Raw genomic sequence first — 19,928 nt, 5'->3', positions numbered from 1 at the left:
TGTGACTCATTTTATTGTGATATATATTATACTGCAGCGCCCTGGAACCCAACTTGCAATATCTTTAAGTATGCCTATATTCTGCTAATCACATCCACTCAGCCCCTGATTAAACTACAACTGATTTTAGAATAACTGATGTCAAGTGGTTTGATTATTGGTGGGGCACTTATGAAAAGCAATTGTGGTTTTCGAGTGTTCGTTAAGACAAAACTCTGAATTCTATGTTGTGTTATGTTGGTGTAAAGAGAAATTGACTTTGCACGGAGAAATATAATTTTGCATAAAATATTATTCATTTTAATACAACTGTATAAAATCTTTTAAAATTTTTGTTAAAAAAATACTAATTTGCAGCCTCATATATTCAATACAGGCTGCAGGACTCTCTTTGGGTGTTTATCCTTCATTTTATTTGTGAACAGGAAGAGGAAAAGTTGGTGCTCCTATGAGCCAGGCACGAGAGCATGAAGAATTAAACCATTCCCTGAAAAGAAATCTAGTGTGCTTAGGACTAACATAATCACACAAATCAGAGGCTGCAGAGGAATCACACGCATCAGCATGTCTTAGCAGAGTTCCACCTCACCCCAGAAAAGGCATTTCCATGAGGCATTTACACTTGTCTATAAATGCGGTCTCCACAGATGCTGTATGCACACACTGCACCATTCTTACCTTTCCAGATCCAAAGACTGCCTCTTGGGCGTATCTGATGAGACACTCTTTGCAGAATAAGTGAGCATCAGCACACTGCGTCAGCTCCTCGAATGGGAACTCCCCATAGCAGCAGCGGCACTCAATCAGCTGGCCATCCTGGAGGTGGGCAGAAACATGTGAAATTCCCTACACTCGAGTAGAGGAGGCAGCCATGTTTCATATTCCCCCACCCCAAACACATTCCGAGGTGAAAAGCAATCCCTAAAAGCCATAAAACAATGATGAGCTGTTTTCTGCTGTAGAAATCTAGCTTAAGATGCCAGTACAAATATGAGTACATATTAACAGCTAAAGACAGTACAATTTTCATGTTTTTTGGGGGGTATTCTTTGGCATTATCCTTTGTATAAAGTTACCATATTCACGAATTTCATTGTACTGGCAGGATTATAACATCTATAATCAAATGCTAACAGTCAGGAACAAGTGGCACGTGGGGTATTATCTTAAAACGTTTCAAAAGTTGCATATTGCATCTTGTTATAAGACAAGAGTGCGATGGGGTTGTGTCTCAGTCCAAGCTTTACCTTAAGGGACTACTGAAGCCATATACAGCAGCATTTCAAGTACTGTGAGTACCAGGAAACTTCTCCTTTTTATTAAGGGCAGTGACTGATCAGTCATTAGTTCATTTCTACCATGTTAGAAAAGGCCAAATGTGAGGATGGCTGATACCACACAAAATCCATCTGATCCTAAGGTTAAATATATCTCTTCTTTCTAACTCTGAAGTGACATGTGAATTCTAAATTTTGCTCTAAGAGTCTATCTAACAGATTCCAGGAAATGTTTAAGACAAACAACTCTAACAATATTATCTTCCCTCCAAGTCTAATCCAGTTTGGATTCAATGGTTCAATACCTGATTTTAACTTAGTTGAACCACAAACTCGGCAGGTCAACAGCAGAGGTTAAGGGAACCAATTTGTCATCAAAATGCGTAGGAAATGTGAGATGAGAAAAACAGCTAATGAAAATACCCAGAATAAGTTAATTAGATGAAATATCAATTACCTTTTGATACTGTTCTTCATTCATCTGCAGGGCAAGCAAAAAGTCTTCATGCTGAGGAACAAAAAACCAGACACATAGATGCAACTTTAGTCAAGATGTCATAAACCACTTAGCATTTACTTTCATAAACATAAAATGATGATTAATAGTCATCTCTTCAGTTATATAGTTTACTAGTTTAAAAAATTAACTGATAATAAATTTAAAATGCATCAGAGTGCTGTATGTAAAAAAGGAAACTTTACAAGTACTAGAATATATGGAGAAAACATTCTTAAATCTGACTCAAAATATAGAAGGAATAAAAGACTGACATAAAACACTTACGAGTGTAGAATAGCATGTAAGTAAACAAAACAACTGAATGGGTAAAAACCAAGTCTGACAACATACTTTGCTGGTAAGGCTAGTGAGAAACAGGTACTCTTCTACATTTCTGGTGAGAATGCAAAAAAGTACAACCACCATGGAGGGGGATTTGGCATGATGTTAACAGTGACGTAACTATTTATACTCTAACTCATCAATCACACTTATAGGAAATCTATTCCAAAGTTACCCTGGGGCAGAAATACGAAATGATATATGCATACAGTTATTTATAATGGTACTATCTGTAACAGCAGAAATCTGGAAAGAAGCCTGAATGTCCAGCAAAAGGGCAACAACTGAGTCAACTCTGGTACTGCAGACAATGGCACACTAGGCAGTTTTTAAAGGAAGGAGAAGAATCTCCATGGACTGCTGTGGAGTCATCATCAGGACGCACTGTTAAGTGAAAAGGGCAAGGGCAGAACAGTGTGTACCTTTTAGGTAAGAAAGAAATGTCCGAAATATATATATACACACACACATGCTTTTACATAAAAGAAGGAAAGATAAACAAAAAACTATAAAATGGTTATAAGAGATCTGACCTCGCAGATATCCTAAAGAGTCTTGGGGAACTCAGGGGTCCATGGGCCAAATCTGAGTTTCTGGTCTAGAAAATACATACAGGCACACTTCATTCTATTGCACTTTGCAGACAGTGCTCTCCAAAAAAAAAAAAAAGAAAAGAAAAGAAAAAAAAGAACCCCACAAAAACTGAAGTTTCGTGACTTGCATCAAAGCAAGCCTACTGGTGCTGTTTCTCCAACAGCAATTTGTTTACTTCATGCGTCAGTGTCACTTTTTAGCAAGTCTCATAATATTTTAGACTTTTTCGTTATCATTACTGTCTTTGTTATGGTGGTCAGTGACCTTTGATGCTGCCCCTGCAACTGTTTTGGGGTGCCACGCACTGCGCCCTAAGACAGTGAACTTGCTTGACGTATGTCATGTGTGTTCTGACCGCTCCACTGATGGGCATTCCCCACTCCTCTCCCTAGTCCCCCAGATACAACAACACTGAAAACAGGCTAATCAACAACCCTACAATGCTCTCTAAGCATTCAAATGAAAGGAAGAGTGGCCCATCTCTCAGCCACAATATTCTCATAAACCAAAGTCCGGATGAAAGACATGAGGAAGTTGTAGAAGAAAAGTCCGATGTCGGCAGAGGCTGGTTCATGAAGTTTAAGGAAAGACACCATTTCTATAACATGAAAGTGCAAGATGAAGCAGTGGGTGCATGATGTTGTAGAAGTTGCAACAAGTTATCCAGAAGATGTAGCTGAGATCATGAATGAAGGTGGCCACACTAAACAATAGATTTTCAAATGCAGATAAAACAGCTTTCTATTGGAAGAAGATGCCATCAAGGACCTTCACTGATAGAGAGAAGTCAGTGTCTGGCTTCAAAGGACAGGCTGACTCTCATTAGGGGTTAGTGCACCTGATGACCTGAAGCTGAAGCCAGTGCTCCTTTTACTGTTCCAAAAATCCTAGGGCCCTTAAGAATTAGGCTTTCTCTATTCCGCTTGTGTTCTATAAATGGAACAACAAAGCCTGGATGACAGCACATCTGTTTACAAGATGGTTTACTGAATAATTTAAGCTCGCTAAGAACTACTGCTGAGAAAAAGAGTCCTTTCAAAATATTACTGCTCGCTGAAATGCTCCTGGTCACCTAAGAGATCTAATGGAGAGGAACGAGATTAATGTTTCCATGCCTGCTAACACAAAATCCATTCTGCATCTCATGGATCAAGGAGTTAGTTTTTAACTTTCGAGACTTATTAAGAAATGCATTTTGTAAGGTTTATAAGCCATAGTGATTCCTATGATGAATCTGGGGCAAAGTCAACTGAAAACTTCTGGAAGGGATTCACCATTCCACGTGCAATAAAAAAGACATTTGTAATCTATGGGAAGACATGAAAATACCAACATTAACAGGAGTTTGGAAGAAGCTGATCCCAACTCGCATGGCTGACTTTAAAGAAGAAATTAATTGCATGTGTGGTATAAACAGTAAGAGACCTAGAATTAGAATCAAACAGCTGCAATCTCATGAATAAAACCTTCAAGTATAAGGAGCTGCTTTTTACAGATGAACCAAAAGAAAAAAGAAAGAAGCAGTTTCTTGAGATGGAAATTACTGGTGAAGATACTATGAAGATTGCTGAAATGACAACAAAGGATTTAGAAAATCGCACAAACTTAGTTGATCAGGCAGCAGCAGGATTTGAGGCGACTGACTCCACGTTTGAAAGCTGTGGGTAGAATGTTATCAAACAGCACAGCGCATTACAGAGAAATCACTCACGAAAGGAAGAATATCGACCCATTTGGCAAGCTGCATTTTGCCACACCTTAAGAGATGTGGACAGCTACCTTCACTCTCAGCAAGCACCACTCTTATCAGTGAGAAGCCACCAAAACTGAGGCAAGACCATCCCCTCACCACCAGCGAAAAGATTATGACTTGCTGAAAACACAGATGATGGTTAGCATTTTTTAGCAATAAAGCATTTCTTAATTAAGGCTTGGACACTGGTTTTTAGACACAGCACTATTGCACACTTACTAGACTGCACTGTAGTGTAAACATGACTCTCCTACACACTGGGAGGCCAAAGCATTCTTATGATGAGCTTCACTACGATATTCACTTTACTGGCCTGCAACTGAACCCACAATGTCTCTGAGGTCTGTCTGTATTAAAAAACCAAATTTGTATCTTCCAGCTGACTTGCACATTTGACAGTACATTTCTGGCCTGGAGAATTCAATGGACTATATAGTCCATGGGGTCGCAGAGTCAGACATGACTGACTGACTTTGACTTTCACTTTTGGAAGAATTAAAGAGCTAAATGGAATCTGTTTATTCCTCTCCCAGTAGAGGGCGAAGAAGGTGAAACAGATGTGTTTACTAAGTGCCAATTAAAATAACGTAAATCTGATTTGTGAAACTATGAATTTTAGTCAGTATTACTACAAAACCTAGCTTTGTTTTCCTTTTAAAAACTTCATGGCTTATTCATTAATCACTTAAAAGAAAAGGCAAATCTTCAAAGACAGCTTTACACTGAGCCCCACCAGCAAATCAGATCCTAGATACACATACAAACACATCTTCCTACCTCTGCCATCTCTTTGATTTTCTGCTCGTAGAACTCCTGCTCCTGCTGCACAGCTGGAAGGAGGGCACGCCGGTCATAGGACCTACAATGTCGCCGCTTATTTTCCAGAAAGAACATCCTCTTCTCTATTTTTTTGTCACCTAGAAGATACGTGACAATGCAAAATCATGCAGACAACTGTTTTGCTAGGAATCCAGACAGCCATCCCAGTCTTATGTGGCCTGGTCCCCCACTTATTCCTATCAGGATGTTAAGTTACATGACTTTCCCATAACGTTCTTTTTGGGAAAACTGGGCTCCTAACCATTCCCACCATTCCATGCACTTTCTGACATTCTTCCTCTCCATAGCCATCCCTCATTATGATCCAACTGGAAGAGCTCCCCTATCCTGTCCGTACAGCAGTGTGGTATACACCGCAATTCATGATGTGCTTCCTACTGAGGACGGGGGATTGACGGTTTGGGGTTATCATCCAGAGCTGCTATACCTGTGTCTGCAGTTCAGCAGCGCACACAGGAGGAGCAGAACTGCTGGATCAGCTTTAGAAAACAGAGTTAGTGTTCTGCAGTGCTTGTTCCAATTTACACTCGCCCTCTGCCAGCAATGTCATTAGTGTTTAATCTGAGCCGTCCTGGTAGGTGCAAATTTATGTTTTAAAATTTTTTTATTTTGAAAATGCAGTACCCAGACTTGTAATAAATAACACTTAGAACACAAGCTAAGAAAATGACGAATGTCAGATTTTACAACTGGTCTTATTTAGGTTTTGTATTTCTTTGGTTGATTTAGTAATGTACATTTTTCTAGAAAACTATCCATTCCATCCAGATTTTCTATTTACTCACAAAAGCCTGTTTTTTTGGTAATCTCTATACCCTGATACATTTTTTAATTTTTCTGCTTTCCTCTTGTTCACTCTACTTTTAAAAAACTAAAAAACATTTTTTCATTGACTATTTAGAAAACCAGTTTTTGGTTCTCTGTTCTGTTCCATCTATCTGACTATATTTCTGCCAAGACCACCTGGTCTTAATCACTGTAGTTATGGAGTAAGTTCTGAAATCCAGCAGACTGATTTCTCCCACTTTACTCTTCTTTTAAAAGATTAGTTTAGCTATTCTAGTACCCTGTCTCTCCATATAAACTTCAGGATAATTTTAGGATACCTTGCTTGTATCTGCAAAAAAAAATCTTGCTGGGATTTTGACAGAAATCACACTAGGCATGGGTATTAATTTGGAGAGGATTTATATCTTCATTGAGTCTTTCAACCCATGAACATAGTACATGTCTTCATGTATGTATATCTTCTTTGATTTTTTTTCTTCAGTGTTTTGTAGTTCTCATCTCAAGTCCCATACATGTTTTGTCAGATTCACACCTAAGTATTAAGTTTTTTCAAAATGACTTTAAATGGTATTGTACTTAAATCTTGATGTCCATATGCTCACTGCTAGCATAAAGCTACACTGGTTTTTGTAGGCTGATCTTATACCCTGCAACCTTACTGAACTTCCTTGGAGCTATATGTATCTACAATCATGTCATCTGCTTAGGAGCAGTTTTGGAAGAATTTTCCAGTGAAACCAAGTGGGGCTGGAGATCTTTTTGAAGATTTAAAACTGCGAATTCAATTTCCTTAACAGCTATATGGTTATTCAAATTATCTATTTTATATAGGTAAGTTTATTGGTAGTTTGTTTTTTGAGGAAATGGTCCATTTCATCTAGGCTGTCAAAATTACGTATGTAAAGATGTCCACATATTCCTCCTTGGATGTTTGTAGGGTCTACAGTGAAAGCCCCTATGAAGAGTAAGTTACCCTATAAAGAGTAACTCCAATTTGCATCTTTTTTCTGTCAGCCTTGCTAGAGGGGACATGCTGCATTTTTACTGATGTTCCGTTTACATCCAAGTTCTATCCGTACTCCTCATGAGAGGCTATGTGGTGGTCAGCTCATATACAATGAAAAAGGACACTGGAGGGAGAATCTGGTCTCTCTCTTTGCCAGCTGATGTACAGCTCAAACAGTACTGCTTGGATGGAAAACAGTTGAAAAGGTAAAGAATAGGATTCCTGGAACCAATGAATGAGTCTAAGCTTATGTACTTATAAACCCCCTTTAAAAAAAAGACTGCAAGTCATAGACATAAATGTAAATCAAGTGTATTTTCTATTTCCAAGCTTTCAGTGTCCTTAAAGATCACCTTGGTAAGACCAAGTTAAGAGGCAGAATCTTGGGACTTCCTTGGTGGTCCCCTGCTTAACTCTGCACTTTCACTGCTAGAGGCACAGGTCTGGTCACTGCTCCAGGAACTAGGATCTCACATATTGTGCAGTGTGATAAAAAAAAAAAAAAATTCAGAGGTATACCTGAAAGAATGGGCTGAAACTAATGAGGTGATGTTCAGTGAAAAATATCAAATGCATCAAAACTGAGAGGTCTGTGACTTAAACAGCAAGGTGGGTAAGAAGATGAAGGTTTAATGTGAGTCAGTGGCAGGACATAGTTTGATTTTAAGAAGTTAAGGTGTTCTCAGGCTGTATGGCTGAAATTATAGAACCTAAATCCCAGCTGCTGCCTCAAAACAGCAGACCTCATTTGGAGTACTCTGTCCAGCCTTGTACACCCAACCTCTCAAAGAGATAAAGACAAGTTAGAGAAAGACAGAAAGAAGGGCAACTGGGAAGATGAAGAGGCAACAGATTTTAAATCCTTTCAGCGGCAAGAACTACAACCATGTCAGAAAACCTCAGGAGGCACATTCCTGGTGTGATATAAAGGAAGAACTTTCTACAAGACACAGCTAACCAAGAAGGGAGTAGACCACCTTGTGACGTGATACTTCCTTTTCTCTACCACTGAACGTCAGAAACAAGTACTGAATGACTGTGTGTTAGTGTGCCTAGTTAGGCGTGCCTAGTCTAAACAGGGTTGCCTGGTGGCTCAAAAGGTAAAGCGCCTGCCTACAATGCAGGAGACCTGGGTTCAATCCCCGGGTCAGGAAGATCCCCTGGAGAAGGAAATGGCAACCCACTCCAGTATTCTTGCCTGGAGAATCCCACAGACAGAGGAGCCTGGTGGGCTACAGTCCATGGGGTCGCACAGAGTCGGACACGACTGAGCGACTTCACACACACACACACACACACACACACAATGAAAAACTGCCTTTACACTGTCCTCACTTTCATTCTGCCACAGATCTGTGAGAACATCGTGTCTGGAGAGCACTGCTTCACAGAGCAGCTTGGTGACCTCAGAAGTCAGAACTTAGGACATTTTGTTTTAGATCCTAAAGAGTTCAGAAATTCAAATACTTTCCAACTCTGTAGCTATCTCATGGATTTTCCATTTAGATACACTTGAAGTTATGAAATTAATTACAGGTGTAACAGAAAGACAAATAGGAGAAAAGGGAAACATTTATGAAATAATCCACAGGAAAAGTTGAAGTGTACTCTTCTTGGACATAAGCAACTGAGATTAAGTCTGTTGCCAAATTCAGCAAGTTTACCTTTGGGAGGGTGGCAGTGAGGAGGGGAATTAGACCGAAGTAACCTCTTCGAAAGAGCTTTCAGCAGTTATTTCATCAATATGAGTAACAGAACTTTAAACAGTTTAAGTGGCAACCTAAGAGCTGTGTAGCTTTTGCTGTGCAGAACCCACCCTCTTAGGTATGTACGGGACTCCTCTGCAGTAAGCTAACAAACACTGGTCCACTTTTTACCAAGTAGTCATAAGGTTAATTCTTGTCAAACCTTCAAGACCCATTTTCCCCTCAAGCTTAAAAATGTCCCTACACACAAATCTCTAACACTGCACACAATTTTCCTTTCATGGTGTATCCTAAGCAGAAGGAAGACGACAAATGCAGCCACTTTCTAAGAACACTGCCGTGCCAGCAAAGCAGTCACATCAGTGACACTCCTCAGACTGCTGTGACAGGGCACTCCAGGCAGCCACACCACGAGGCCCCTTTGGGTTGTGTGGGAGGGAACCGCTCACCATCATTAACAGTCACATTTGGCCATTACCTTGTTCAAATTTGAAATCTATGTAAGAATACTGATTCATTTCTTTTCTCTTTTTTCTTTTTCCACTGGTTTCTGGCGATAGCTCCTGCCATTTTTTAATGGCGTCAGAAAAGGCCTAAAAATTGAGAAAGGGAAAGGTTACTGCTGTAAATGGGACACAAGAATAGGTGAAACACAGGCAATCCCAAATATCGTTGACTCAGTTTCAGCTACCTTCCCTATATGGCTTACCAGAAAAGGTAGTGGCAAAATAAGCAGGTAGCATTTCGTGACTTCATTTTCTCTTTCAACAACTGCTGTAATGGCAGAACCAAGATGCTGACTGATAAAGAGGTGCGTGAGAAAACAAACTACGGAAGGTGTCCATGAGTAAGCACAGGTTAAACCACGTAACCAACGGCTACAGGTCCCACTCCACAGGCACCACATCACCTGGTGCTTCTGTGGGCAACAATCCCGCCTCCATCCCCCCACGTTCTTGCTGCTCTCACTCACTTCCCCACTTTGTACTGGAGTGCAAAATGCTTATGCCAGAGATACTCCCTTCTCTTCCACAGCTTTAGCTTCTCCCTCTTTTTATATCTTTCCAATTGGCATTTAAAGGTGATCAAGTCTCTGCTATCTTAAAAGAAAACCTTTCCTCTCAGACCTCTTTCCTCTTCCAACTACCAGCTCTGCTTTCTTCCCTTGTTTGTAGCCAAGCTTATCAAAAAGCCACCTGCACATGACATCACCTCGCCTCCCAGGAGCGCCAGCCCCCTCTGCCCTGGCCTCTACCGCACCTCTCCACTTGCTCACCTCCCTAACACAGGGCCCAGTCCAGGGCCTCGGCTTCAGCCCTCGCCCCCCTGGAGCCCAGGGGTGATGCCACGCGGCCTGCCCCGCTCTCCTGACCTCCTCCTTGCGGCCTGCCCCTCTGCCTCGTGTTTCCACGTGGGGGGTCTTCCAGGCAGCCCTGGCTCTCTTCTCACCTGACAGTCTCTTCAGGTGCACCTCGTCCAGGCTGGTGAGGTCACTTTCTATATGCTGAAGAATCTCAAAATCCCTTCTCCAGTCCGTTATTTCCCCCACTTTTGGTCCATTCAGCCACTCAATGAATTGTTTTTATTCAGATATCTGAGGCCCACCCAGCAGCATGCTGGCAGTTCAGCATTTCCCGGACAGAATTCACTATCTTTCCCTCCAAATTAGCTCTTCTATGGGAATCCCCATCCCAGGAAATGACACCCCTGTCTTTCACGCCCTGCCCTCCCTCCCTACTGCCCTCCTGCTTATGCAACACTTAGGGGTGTGGTTCAATGTCACTTGCTCAGAGAGGCCCTCCTGGAGCCTCTCAGACCACCCTCTAGTTATATACTCTTTCAGAATAGTTATCACAGTTGTAATTACATACTTATTTGTGATCTGTTTCATGTTGTTTCCTCCCCTGAACTCTGAGCCTCTAGGACAGGGACTGTTACAACAGCTCATAGTGTACCTTCAGCAACATGCACAATCTGGATCTAACACTTATTTGGTAAATAAAAGGTTACAGGGATGTGCATGTGTTATAGGAATGTTGCTAATAAATCATATTCTGAACCTGTTTATCTTAAACAGCTATGCATCCCTGTGGTAAAATGGTAACAAAACAAGTATTTTAAGAGAGAGGATCAGCCCTGCATCTTAACCTAACTCCTATCTCCCTTCCTTTTCAAAGCTCCTCAGTGTGGGAATCAAAAGGGAATTGACATTTGCTGTATGCACCTCCTATAAGCTAGGCACTGCATGCAGCCCTTTCAAGTCCTTAACTTAAGCCCATTTAATTCTCACTGCAATCCTCTAAGGGAGGTTATTATTTATTTCACAGTAGAGGGAAGCAAGGCTACAGAGAAGGGCAAACCTTAATTAAAGCGAGGACAGGACTCAGGCCACTTTTGGAACTACAGCTCCCCTCTTTGGCGTCACTGTGTCCTCAGTCAGACTCAGTGCAACTCCACTGAGTTTCATCTTGCCACCTCTCTACATCCCTGATCAGTGTCCGCCACAGCTGGAGTGCCTCCTCCCTGGCTTCCTTTCTTTCTGGAATTCCCACTATACAAGGTATTCCCCACAAATTCTTAGGCACCAATGTCTGTACTCAACTCCAAGACTAATTGATACCACATTTTATCTACAGGCAAATACCCCGCCCTTCAACTAAGGCTATTCTCTAAAACCCAGGAGAGGGAACAAGACAAGTTACTATGACTTGCATTTTATAAATGAGGTAACTCGCAAATCAAATTCCCAAAGTATTAGTTTTAACAATCAAGGATTCAGGCTGGTTACAATTTTCAGGGCATCTGTGACAGCAGCCAAACTTCTTTTAAGGGATGACCTAAAAACACAACAACTGGCATCTGATGACGTAAAAGCTGAGAAGTAGACAGAGACTCCTCTGTGGAGCCTGGTGGAAAGGTCAACTCCAGAGACAGAGATATGTTACCTGTATGGAGATAAAGGTGACCATTCAAGTACACGGAGGGAGAAACCTAAGAAGCCTGGGTAAGACCCTGAGAATGACCACCTCACACAACAGAAGTTAAAGGATGGGTTAAACAAGATGGCCCTGTACACCAGCATTAAGTTTCTGAGGGAAGAAACCTGTATGTCCACTGTGACATTCCCAACGTGTGACGATGGCAGGCACTCAGCAAACTGCCTAAAAGAAAGAGGTAGTCACACCTGTGGCAGGAGGGGAAATTTTCAATCTACTCGAACCATCAGTCAAGTGTGAGTGTGTAAAGCAAGACACAGAGAGTGGTCAGGATCTCCGGGCTGGCCAAAGAGTTGGTTCATGCTTTTCCGTAAGATGGTACACGAATACCTGAATGAACTTTTTGGTGAACTCAACAAAGTAAAGAAAATTTATCTTTGTCAAAAGGCAAGGTGAAGGAAATCCCAAGATGACAGTCACAAGGCAGGCATGGAGAAAGCAGTGGGCATGAAGTTCTGCAAGTTTAAGACCAACAAGTGGCAGAACCAGAATTAAAATACAAGCGAGAAATCATATCTAAGTTTGATCAAGATTCTGGATGTAACCAATTTATAGGAAACAGACGAACTGTTTATTTATAATGCAGGGGTGTAGTCAGAAAAACTCAAACTGTGGAAGCCTGTAAGATAAAACAACCCAAACAAATAAGCAGTAAGGAAAAACAAAGGACAAAGAGAGCTTGCAGAGATTGAAGAACTCACCAGCCACACGCAATAAACATATTTTACTTGGAATTCTGTGACCAAACAAGCTGCTTAAAGATTTATGACATATTCAGAGAAATCTGAATGCTGACTGGACATCTGATAATGTTAATTTTTAAGGTGTGATAATGGTATTTTGATTAGATTTTAAAATACTTTGTCTTTGCCTTTATCTTTTAAAAATTAATACTGAAATACTTTATGGATGAAAAAAATGAAATGAAGCCTAGAATTTACTTCAGGTAGGGGTAGGCAGGTAGGGGTGGAAATACAAGTCTGGGCAGGAGCTGGCAACTGCTGAAGGGGAGTGACAGTATGCAGGGGCGTGTCACAATACCAGCTCTACTTCTGTATGCGTCTGATGTTTACAGTAAACAGGGAAAAACCAGCAATCTGTGGAGAACTGACCCTGCCTTAGTCAGCATGCCTTCTCTAAGCTGTCACCATGTTTGGGGAGTGGTGCAGAGAGGACAGCTACTGCAGTGGCAAGGAAGCCCCTCAGGGTGTGTTTTCTGCCTCCCTGCCCGTGTGAGTATGACCTCCTACAAGGCACAAGTCTTGTGCACCCTGTGTGTACAACAGGGAGACGTTCTAAAAGGGCACATCAGATTTTAGCTTTTGTCAAACATTATTTCCCCTTAAATACCTGATGTTCATTCAAGTAGCCCAACCCATCTCTTCAAAATCCTGTAAAATCTTAGATTAACTGCCCAAACAGACACCACAAAAAATATAAAGGGCCAGACAAATGAGGAAAAGGATATGGAAGCTATGAACAAGAAATGAGCCATAAAACTCTCCCATTTCCACCCAAGTAACGACAAGCTGGGGGATGATCAGACCTTCAATGTGGAGAAGCATCTGCTAGCGAAGTCACTTTTACTGACCTCAGGATGTAGGCAGGGACATTTCTAATGAGGACTATCCCACCTCCAGACCACGGGAGCTGTCTCCTGCTGCTACACTTTTGCTTTTCATCTGGGCTTCCTGGGAGCTCAGAAAATGTGTAAGGCACCACAGGATCAATAAAGATGCCACACAGGGCCCTAAAGATGAAAGAGTCCCTTCTTTCTCAAGGTCATTAATTTGGAGGGGGGAAGCGCATTCATTTTTGAATGACAGTACAGACATTCCCTCTTTAGCAGGGGAAATGAGAAGGCATTATCTATCAGAAATAGAAGGCATTATTTCTGTAATCCCTTCAGAGTATTTTTAACTAAAATGAACCTGTAATTAGGAGTTTGCTGACAGATGCCTGGATCTTATCAAGGTAGAGGTGGAAGGGGCCTAGACTCAGCACATTCACTGATGTTCACCTTCTTTCAGGTTAAGACCCAGTGGGTGTTTTAACAAGTAAAGTAACTCCACATTTGCTTGTCTTCTGGAAAGAAAAGCACACTGTTTGCTAAGAGTCACCAGAACTTCAGCAAGAGAAACCGATTTAAAGGCAGGAGAGAAGAGGAACAGGTCAAGGACCTGCTGGCGCTGCTCTTCCGTCCTGGCTGTTGTCAAAGGGCCTGTACAGTGGGCTGCACTAAATGGAGCATGCCTGCTACTCACTAGCGACCAGCACCTTTCTAAGATCTGGAAGAGGCCCTTAAGTGGAATCTTTATTTAGAGTCTAGAAAGAAAGAAAGAAAACCTTGAGAGCTTTCAGGAGTTGCCCACTCTCTTCTGAAGCAAACCACCACTCCCTGGGCAGTACTGGGCTTCTGGCCCTTTACACTCTGCCTCATGTTAACTGGTAACTGAGGCATCTCGAGGAGGGTCGTGGGACTAGCCCCAAGACAGAAAGCACACCAGGGAGGAACAGCAGGGGAACACACGCTTCCACTCCACATTCCATGGGGAAATTCATGTCCTTATGGTCATACCAGAACTTTCCTGCTTCGAATCTGTGTTTCTTTTCATTCAGTTCCTTCTGATCAGCAAACCCTTTGTCTACATATATTCACCCTGACAAACTCCTTAGCTCTTTGCCATCATAAACCAGCCCAACTTCTGCAAGCTGAACTCTTCATCCTGTTATCACGGGAAGAAGCAGTCAAGAGGTGTGCCCCACCAGAAGACCAAGGAGAGCACCTTTCGGGTGATTGCATAGTGTCCTTTGAGCTCGTGCAGGGCCCACTTGATGTCCTGACTGCTAAGCATTTTGAAGTCGGCCATCAGGAGGTCGGCAGCTTGGATGAAGCAGTGCTGGTCAAGAGGAGCTAATTTAGAATAGTCAAAAAAGTCTACTGTAGGCAACTGAAACGAGAGAGAGGCACAACATTAGTGGCCAGACAGTGTATTTCTAGAGGGAAATCATTTGAAGAATTACTTACTGAAGAACAGAATAATCTGACTTGTACTAATTACTCTAAAGGAGGATACCAGCCCTGAGCAAAGATGAAGAAATGATATTCAGAGAGGTTAAACAAGCTGTCTGGAGTCTGGAGACTAGTTTTGCTAGTTGGAACTATGAAAAAGTATAGTCGGGGGTTTGAACACAAGTTTTTAGCCATTTTCTTTTCACAAATTGTTTAGAAAAAACTGAGGTTTTTTTTCCCCAGCTACAAAATACAGACATACTTCAGGAATACTGGAGGTTTGGTCTCAGGCCACTGCAATGAAGTTAGTATCACAATAAAGCAAGTCACACAAATTGGTTTCCCAACTTTTAGAAAAGTTAAAATTACACCATACTGTAGTCTAGTAAGTGTGCAAAGTGTATGTCTTAAAAAAAAATGCACATATCTCAATTAATTCTATAATTTATTGCCGAAAAATGCTAACCATTATTGGAGCTTTCAGCAAATCAATCTTTTTGCAATAGTAACATCAAAGGTCACTGATCACAGATTATCATAACAAATGCAATAATAATAAAAAAGTCAGAAATACCGTGAGAATTACCAAAATGTAACAGAGATATGAAGTGAACAAAAGCTGTTGGGAAAACGGCACTGACAGATTTGCTCAAGGCAGGGTTGCCACAAACCTTCAATCTGTGAAAACAAAAACTGTAACGTCTGTAAAGTGCAATAAAATGAAGAGCAATAAAATGAGTAATAACCATACATGAAAGAAACAGTCAAAAAGAATTTGTGGGAAGTGGAAGGATGGTGCAATAGAGACCAGTGAAGCAGTTCTGAACTATACTTTCCTTCAACCACTGAACATACTAAATGCTGGTCTGGACCACACATGAAGACAATGATTAAGATTTTTAAAAACCAAACTGTTTATATCTTGACACAGGATTTGGTTACACAGGTGTATGCACTGTATATAAATCTTACTCACAAAGAAAAACAGATATTAAACTCTAGGCAACAATCTGCATGCTGAAGTATTTATGCGGCAGAGTACTGATGTTTTCGCAATTTGCTCTGAAGTGGGTTATGATAAAATATAAGAGGGATGCGCTGATGGACAGAGGGATGGATATGGGACAAACTGGACACAGTAAAGTGTTAACTTTTAATAGTACTGGCTGGTATGTATACAGGAAACCAATAGAAAGTTCTTTTGGCTTCACTGTGTGTTTGAAAATTTCTTAATAAAATGTTAAACCCTAAGATGATACAAAGAGTCCTGGCCAATTCTTGATTCATGTTAGGAACTTGCTTCGTAGCATTAAAGATATGGAGGATTTGTTTAATTCTTTGTAGGGAATTAAATTCCATCTTCCCACTTTCAAGGGAAGATGGAATTACAACAAAAGAAGTCAAATACAGAACTCAAGGTGACTCAGAGGGGGAAATCCCACTAAAATATGTATTCTGAAAAACCTACTTTCCTGGATAGTCTTAAAAAAATGCATCTTGACACAGCACTTTATTCCCTTAAAAATGATGAAAAGAGGAGAGAATTTCCAAGTAGACACTGCAAAGCAAGAGCACCACTTGCCTTCATCTCATCCTGGCTGGCGAGCAGGCTGCTACTGGGATTCATAAGGACTCTGTCTTCTCTCTTTGGATAATCTGGATTTTCCAGAAGAAAATTACAAAGTCTGTAAAAATAAATGATGTTACTGTCACTCTGCTTCCAAATGCCACACTTGCTCACTGATTCAAACATAATGTATGAAAATAAAATCTCTAGTCACACTGTAATTGACCTATCAGGAAATGAAAATATTTGCAGATCAGAAAAACAAATGAACAAATAACACGTTACACTGAATTTCTATTTTTACTTGCTAATGTGAAAAGCAATAAACACATCGATAAAGGTAAACTCCTCTGAAATTTCTGTTAGTTCTTACTGGTTGAACTGTATGGAACTGGAGAATTTAGATGAAAGTATCTATCATTTGTCAGGAAAACTATTAACAAATAAGGGAGGGGGAAAAGTCTGTATTCACATTCACAATTAAAAATAATTTTCTAAGAGTTGATAAACGGAACATAAAAGACCTGTGCTAATTCATTAATACTTTTTTTTAACCCTATAGTAAATAAATCCCCATGACGATTTGAGGGATGCTCAGTTTGCTGTATGGCTGAAGGAACAGACCATGTTTGCTTAAGAAAAAACTCTCTCCATTCCAAAATCACAGCCTTGTCTTTTTAATCACTACCATGAAATCTTTCAAAAGCAAGGATAAAGAGAATAAAATAACCCATAAGATGTATCACTGCCCAGATTTACAAATTTAACTAGCAAGGCCCTTCAGCCTATAAAAACCAAAGGCAGCAACACTCTGTGCTCTTGGGATATTCCACAGTGACAAGGACAGCTGGGGTGTGCGGCATGAGCCACTTCAGCAGCAAGAAAGCTGCCAGTCAGAGGGCAAGCGGGGCTTTCCCTCCACTCCGGCTTTCTTCCTTTCTCCTGCAGACTGCCTTGAAGGCGCCCCACCATGACTCTCCCCAGGTCTTCTCCCGTCCAGTGTCAGGAATACAGCCTCTAATTAAGACAGGTCCAGCAGAAAGAAGTCAGAGAGAAAGTGGTCACCTCCCGCTCCTCTTCTCACCAGGCACCAGTGTTCAGGGACTGAAAACTGGGGAGGCGTGCCTCTTGCGCAAACCCCCTCAGGACCCTCAGCACTGGCCCAACGGCAATGCACCCTCCTTCTCCTGCTCCAGGACCGGTCAAGCACCCCTCAACCTTTTCTTCATCATCACTTGCAGGAACCCCACATGCACCTTCTTGGTAAGCTCTCTTCCTATCACCACACCTATTCTCTGGAACACACGCCAGAAGGCTTGAGAGGAAAAACCCCTTTCTCATATTACAGCAGTAGCAAGGGGAGACACCCTCCTCAAGAATTCTGAGCACATTGCCCTTTAAAACCATGGCCACTGGTGGTGACTCTTTGTTCCAGTACAAACTGATGAGCACCACAGGTTATACAATCTCTGAAGGGTAGCTGAGAATCAGTCACCATGAAGAACTCAGTATTTGTGGAGAAAGGCATGGAGTTCCAAACAATCCCTTTCTCATGCACACCTGGATATATTATAAACCAGGTGTGGAAGAGCTCCTCCATTTCAACCTTACTTGTTTGTAATGTTCAGATAAGTGCGGCTATCAAAGGCCAACAAACGGGCAAAAACTAGGAATTTGGGGAAGGATAAAAAGGTCAAATAAACAAGAATCTTCTTTGATAGAACAGCCATGCATGAATGAAGCCAGGTGGCTCAAATGGGGTGTATGCAAGATGATCTTGGAAGAAAGCATTAAAACTCCTGTTTCTAGTTTTTAAAATCTCATCCTTTAAAAATTTCTATTTTTATATTTTTTTAAATGCATTTTCTAAACCTATTTTAGAGGTTCTTTTCTTAGAAAAGAAAATTGAGAACCATCTCAATTCATTTTGTATTTTCAACACTATGAAAAACTTATATCAACATGATGCAAGATGTGGAATTCCACCAGTCGGGTATCAGAGGCTCTCACTTTGAACTGTCAAAATTGATTTCCATTTTAAAATCTCCTCCACCCTCACAAACACAACTTTCCTGGAATTAAATGATATTCAGTGGCACAGATAATTAAGAACAGAGTTTCCTTTCTACAGATATATGCTACAACCAAATACATTAATATTTACAGCCTGGGGCAAAGGCAGCGGGAGGCTTGTCAGAACTCAGATCTGCCCACCTACTGGTATTATTCCATGCTTGATGTGACTTGACAAGCTAAAGGGTTTTGAGAAAGCACTCCCACTAAGTAAGCCAGGCTAATATTTCTAGCTTTTGTTCTTTAGTAGTTGTTGCTGCCTTGATCCAATTTAAGTTGCATCATATGTGAGTAAAGTCCTAGTTAAAGAGAGCAGGTTACTATCACAGGAAGCTCTCTGGGTAACAGGCTTCTCCTGCTAAAATGACCAGCTGGTTACAATTAAAGGTGACAAAGACTGGACACAGAATGTTGGAGAGTCAGCCCCACAAAATATCAGCCCGCTCTACTCTGCTCTGGGCCTCCTTTCAGCCCTACATTAACATTTAAGTTAGTTATGAGAATTAACAATTCAGTCTCAAAAGTCCAGGGACAAAAGGAAAACTGAGTCAGGAAAATCAAACAGTAGGACTTCCCTGGTAGTACAGTGGGTAAGAATCTGCCTGCCAATGCAGGGTATACGGGTGTGATCCCTGGTCCGGGAAGACTGCACGTGCCATAGGGCAGCTAAGTCCATGCGCCTCAACTACTGAAGTCTGAGCACCAGAGAGCCTGTGCTCTGCAACGAGAAGTAACTGCAATGAGAAGCCCAAGCACTGCAACGAAGAGTAGCCTCCGCTTGTCAAACTAGAGGAAGTGCCTATGCAGCAACAAAGACCCAGTACAATAAAAAATAAACTAATAAATTATATATATAAAAAAATCAGACAGTAGGTTTCAAAGTATTCAATACAATTACTGAACATTCCCTTTCCTCTGGAATTCATAAGACTTTGCATTAGGGACAGAGTCGATAAGTCCCAAGAGAAAAGGATGTGTGTGAGACTCAGGAGGAAGGAGGACAGAATTGTCACACGATCTGTCAATCTGATCACGTTTTACTGATACTGCAGACAACTAACCTTGTAGGTATTTAGAAAACAATATATTCATCTACAGAATGAGAGGGAAACATTAAAGCATACTAAATTTCTAAAGGGTTACTTTGCTGCTGCTAAGTCACTTCAGTCGTGTCCGACTCTGTGAGACCCCACAGACAGCAGCCCACCAGGCTCTCCCGTCCCTGGGATTCTCCAGTCAACAACACTGGAGTGGGTTGCCATTTCCTTCTCCAATGCGTGAAGGTGAAGAGTGAAAGTGAAGTCGCTCAGTCATGCCCGACTCTTTGTGACCCGGTGGACTGCAGCCTACCAGGCTCCTCCGCCCATGGGATTTTCCAGGCAAGAGTACTGGAGTGGGTTGCCATTGCCTTCTCCAAAGGGTTACTTTAAAACTAAGAGTCAGACACAACTGAGCGAGTGAGCACAGACCACT

General features: G+C 41.4%; 1 protein-coding gene across 7 annotated transcripts in view; it reads right to left on the bottom strand.

The window, feature by feature from the left end:
• RNF216 (ring finger protein 216) overlaps positions 1–19,928 on the bottom strand; it is a 119,784-nt gene that overhangs the window by 77,860 nt on the left and 21,996 nt on the right. For all 7 annotated transcript variants that reach the window (XM_061402249.1, XM_061402256.1, XM_061402254.1 and 4 more), the window contains 6 exons: positions 16,398–16,500; positions 14,589–14,753; positions 9,285–9,399; positions 5,243–5,382; positions 1,735–1,785; positions 679–816 (listed from right to left, as the gene is read on the bottom strand). In XM_061402249.1, the coding sequence (XP_061258233.1) occupies positions 679–816; positions 1,735–1,785; positions 5,243–5,382; positions 9,285–9,399; positions 14,589–14,753; positions 16,398–16,500 (712 nt within the window). The remainder of the gene's footprint in view (positions 1–678; positions 817–1,734; positions 1,786–5,242; positions 5,383–9,284; positions 9,400–14,588; positions 14,754–16,397; positions 16,501–19,928) is intronic.

The sequence above is a fragment of the Bos javanicus genome, chromosome 25, assembly GCF_032452875.1.
Source record: "Bos javanicus breed banteng chromosome 25, ARS-OSU_banteng_1.0, whole genome shotgun sequence".
NCBI classification, from domain to species: domain Eukaryota; kingdom Metazoa; phylum Chordata; class Mammalia; order Artiodactyla; family Bovidae; genus Bos; species Bos javanicus.
The sequence above is the reverse complement of the archived record's forward strand: the minus strand, read 5'-3'. Positions and strand labels throughout refer to the sequence as shown.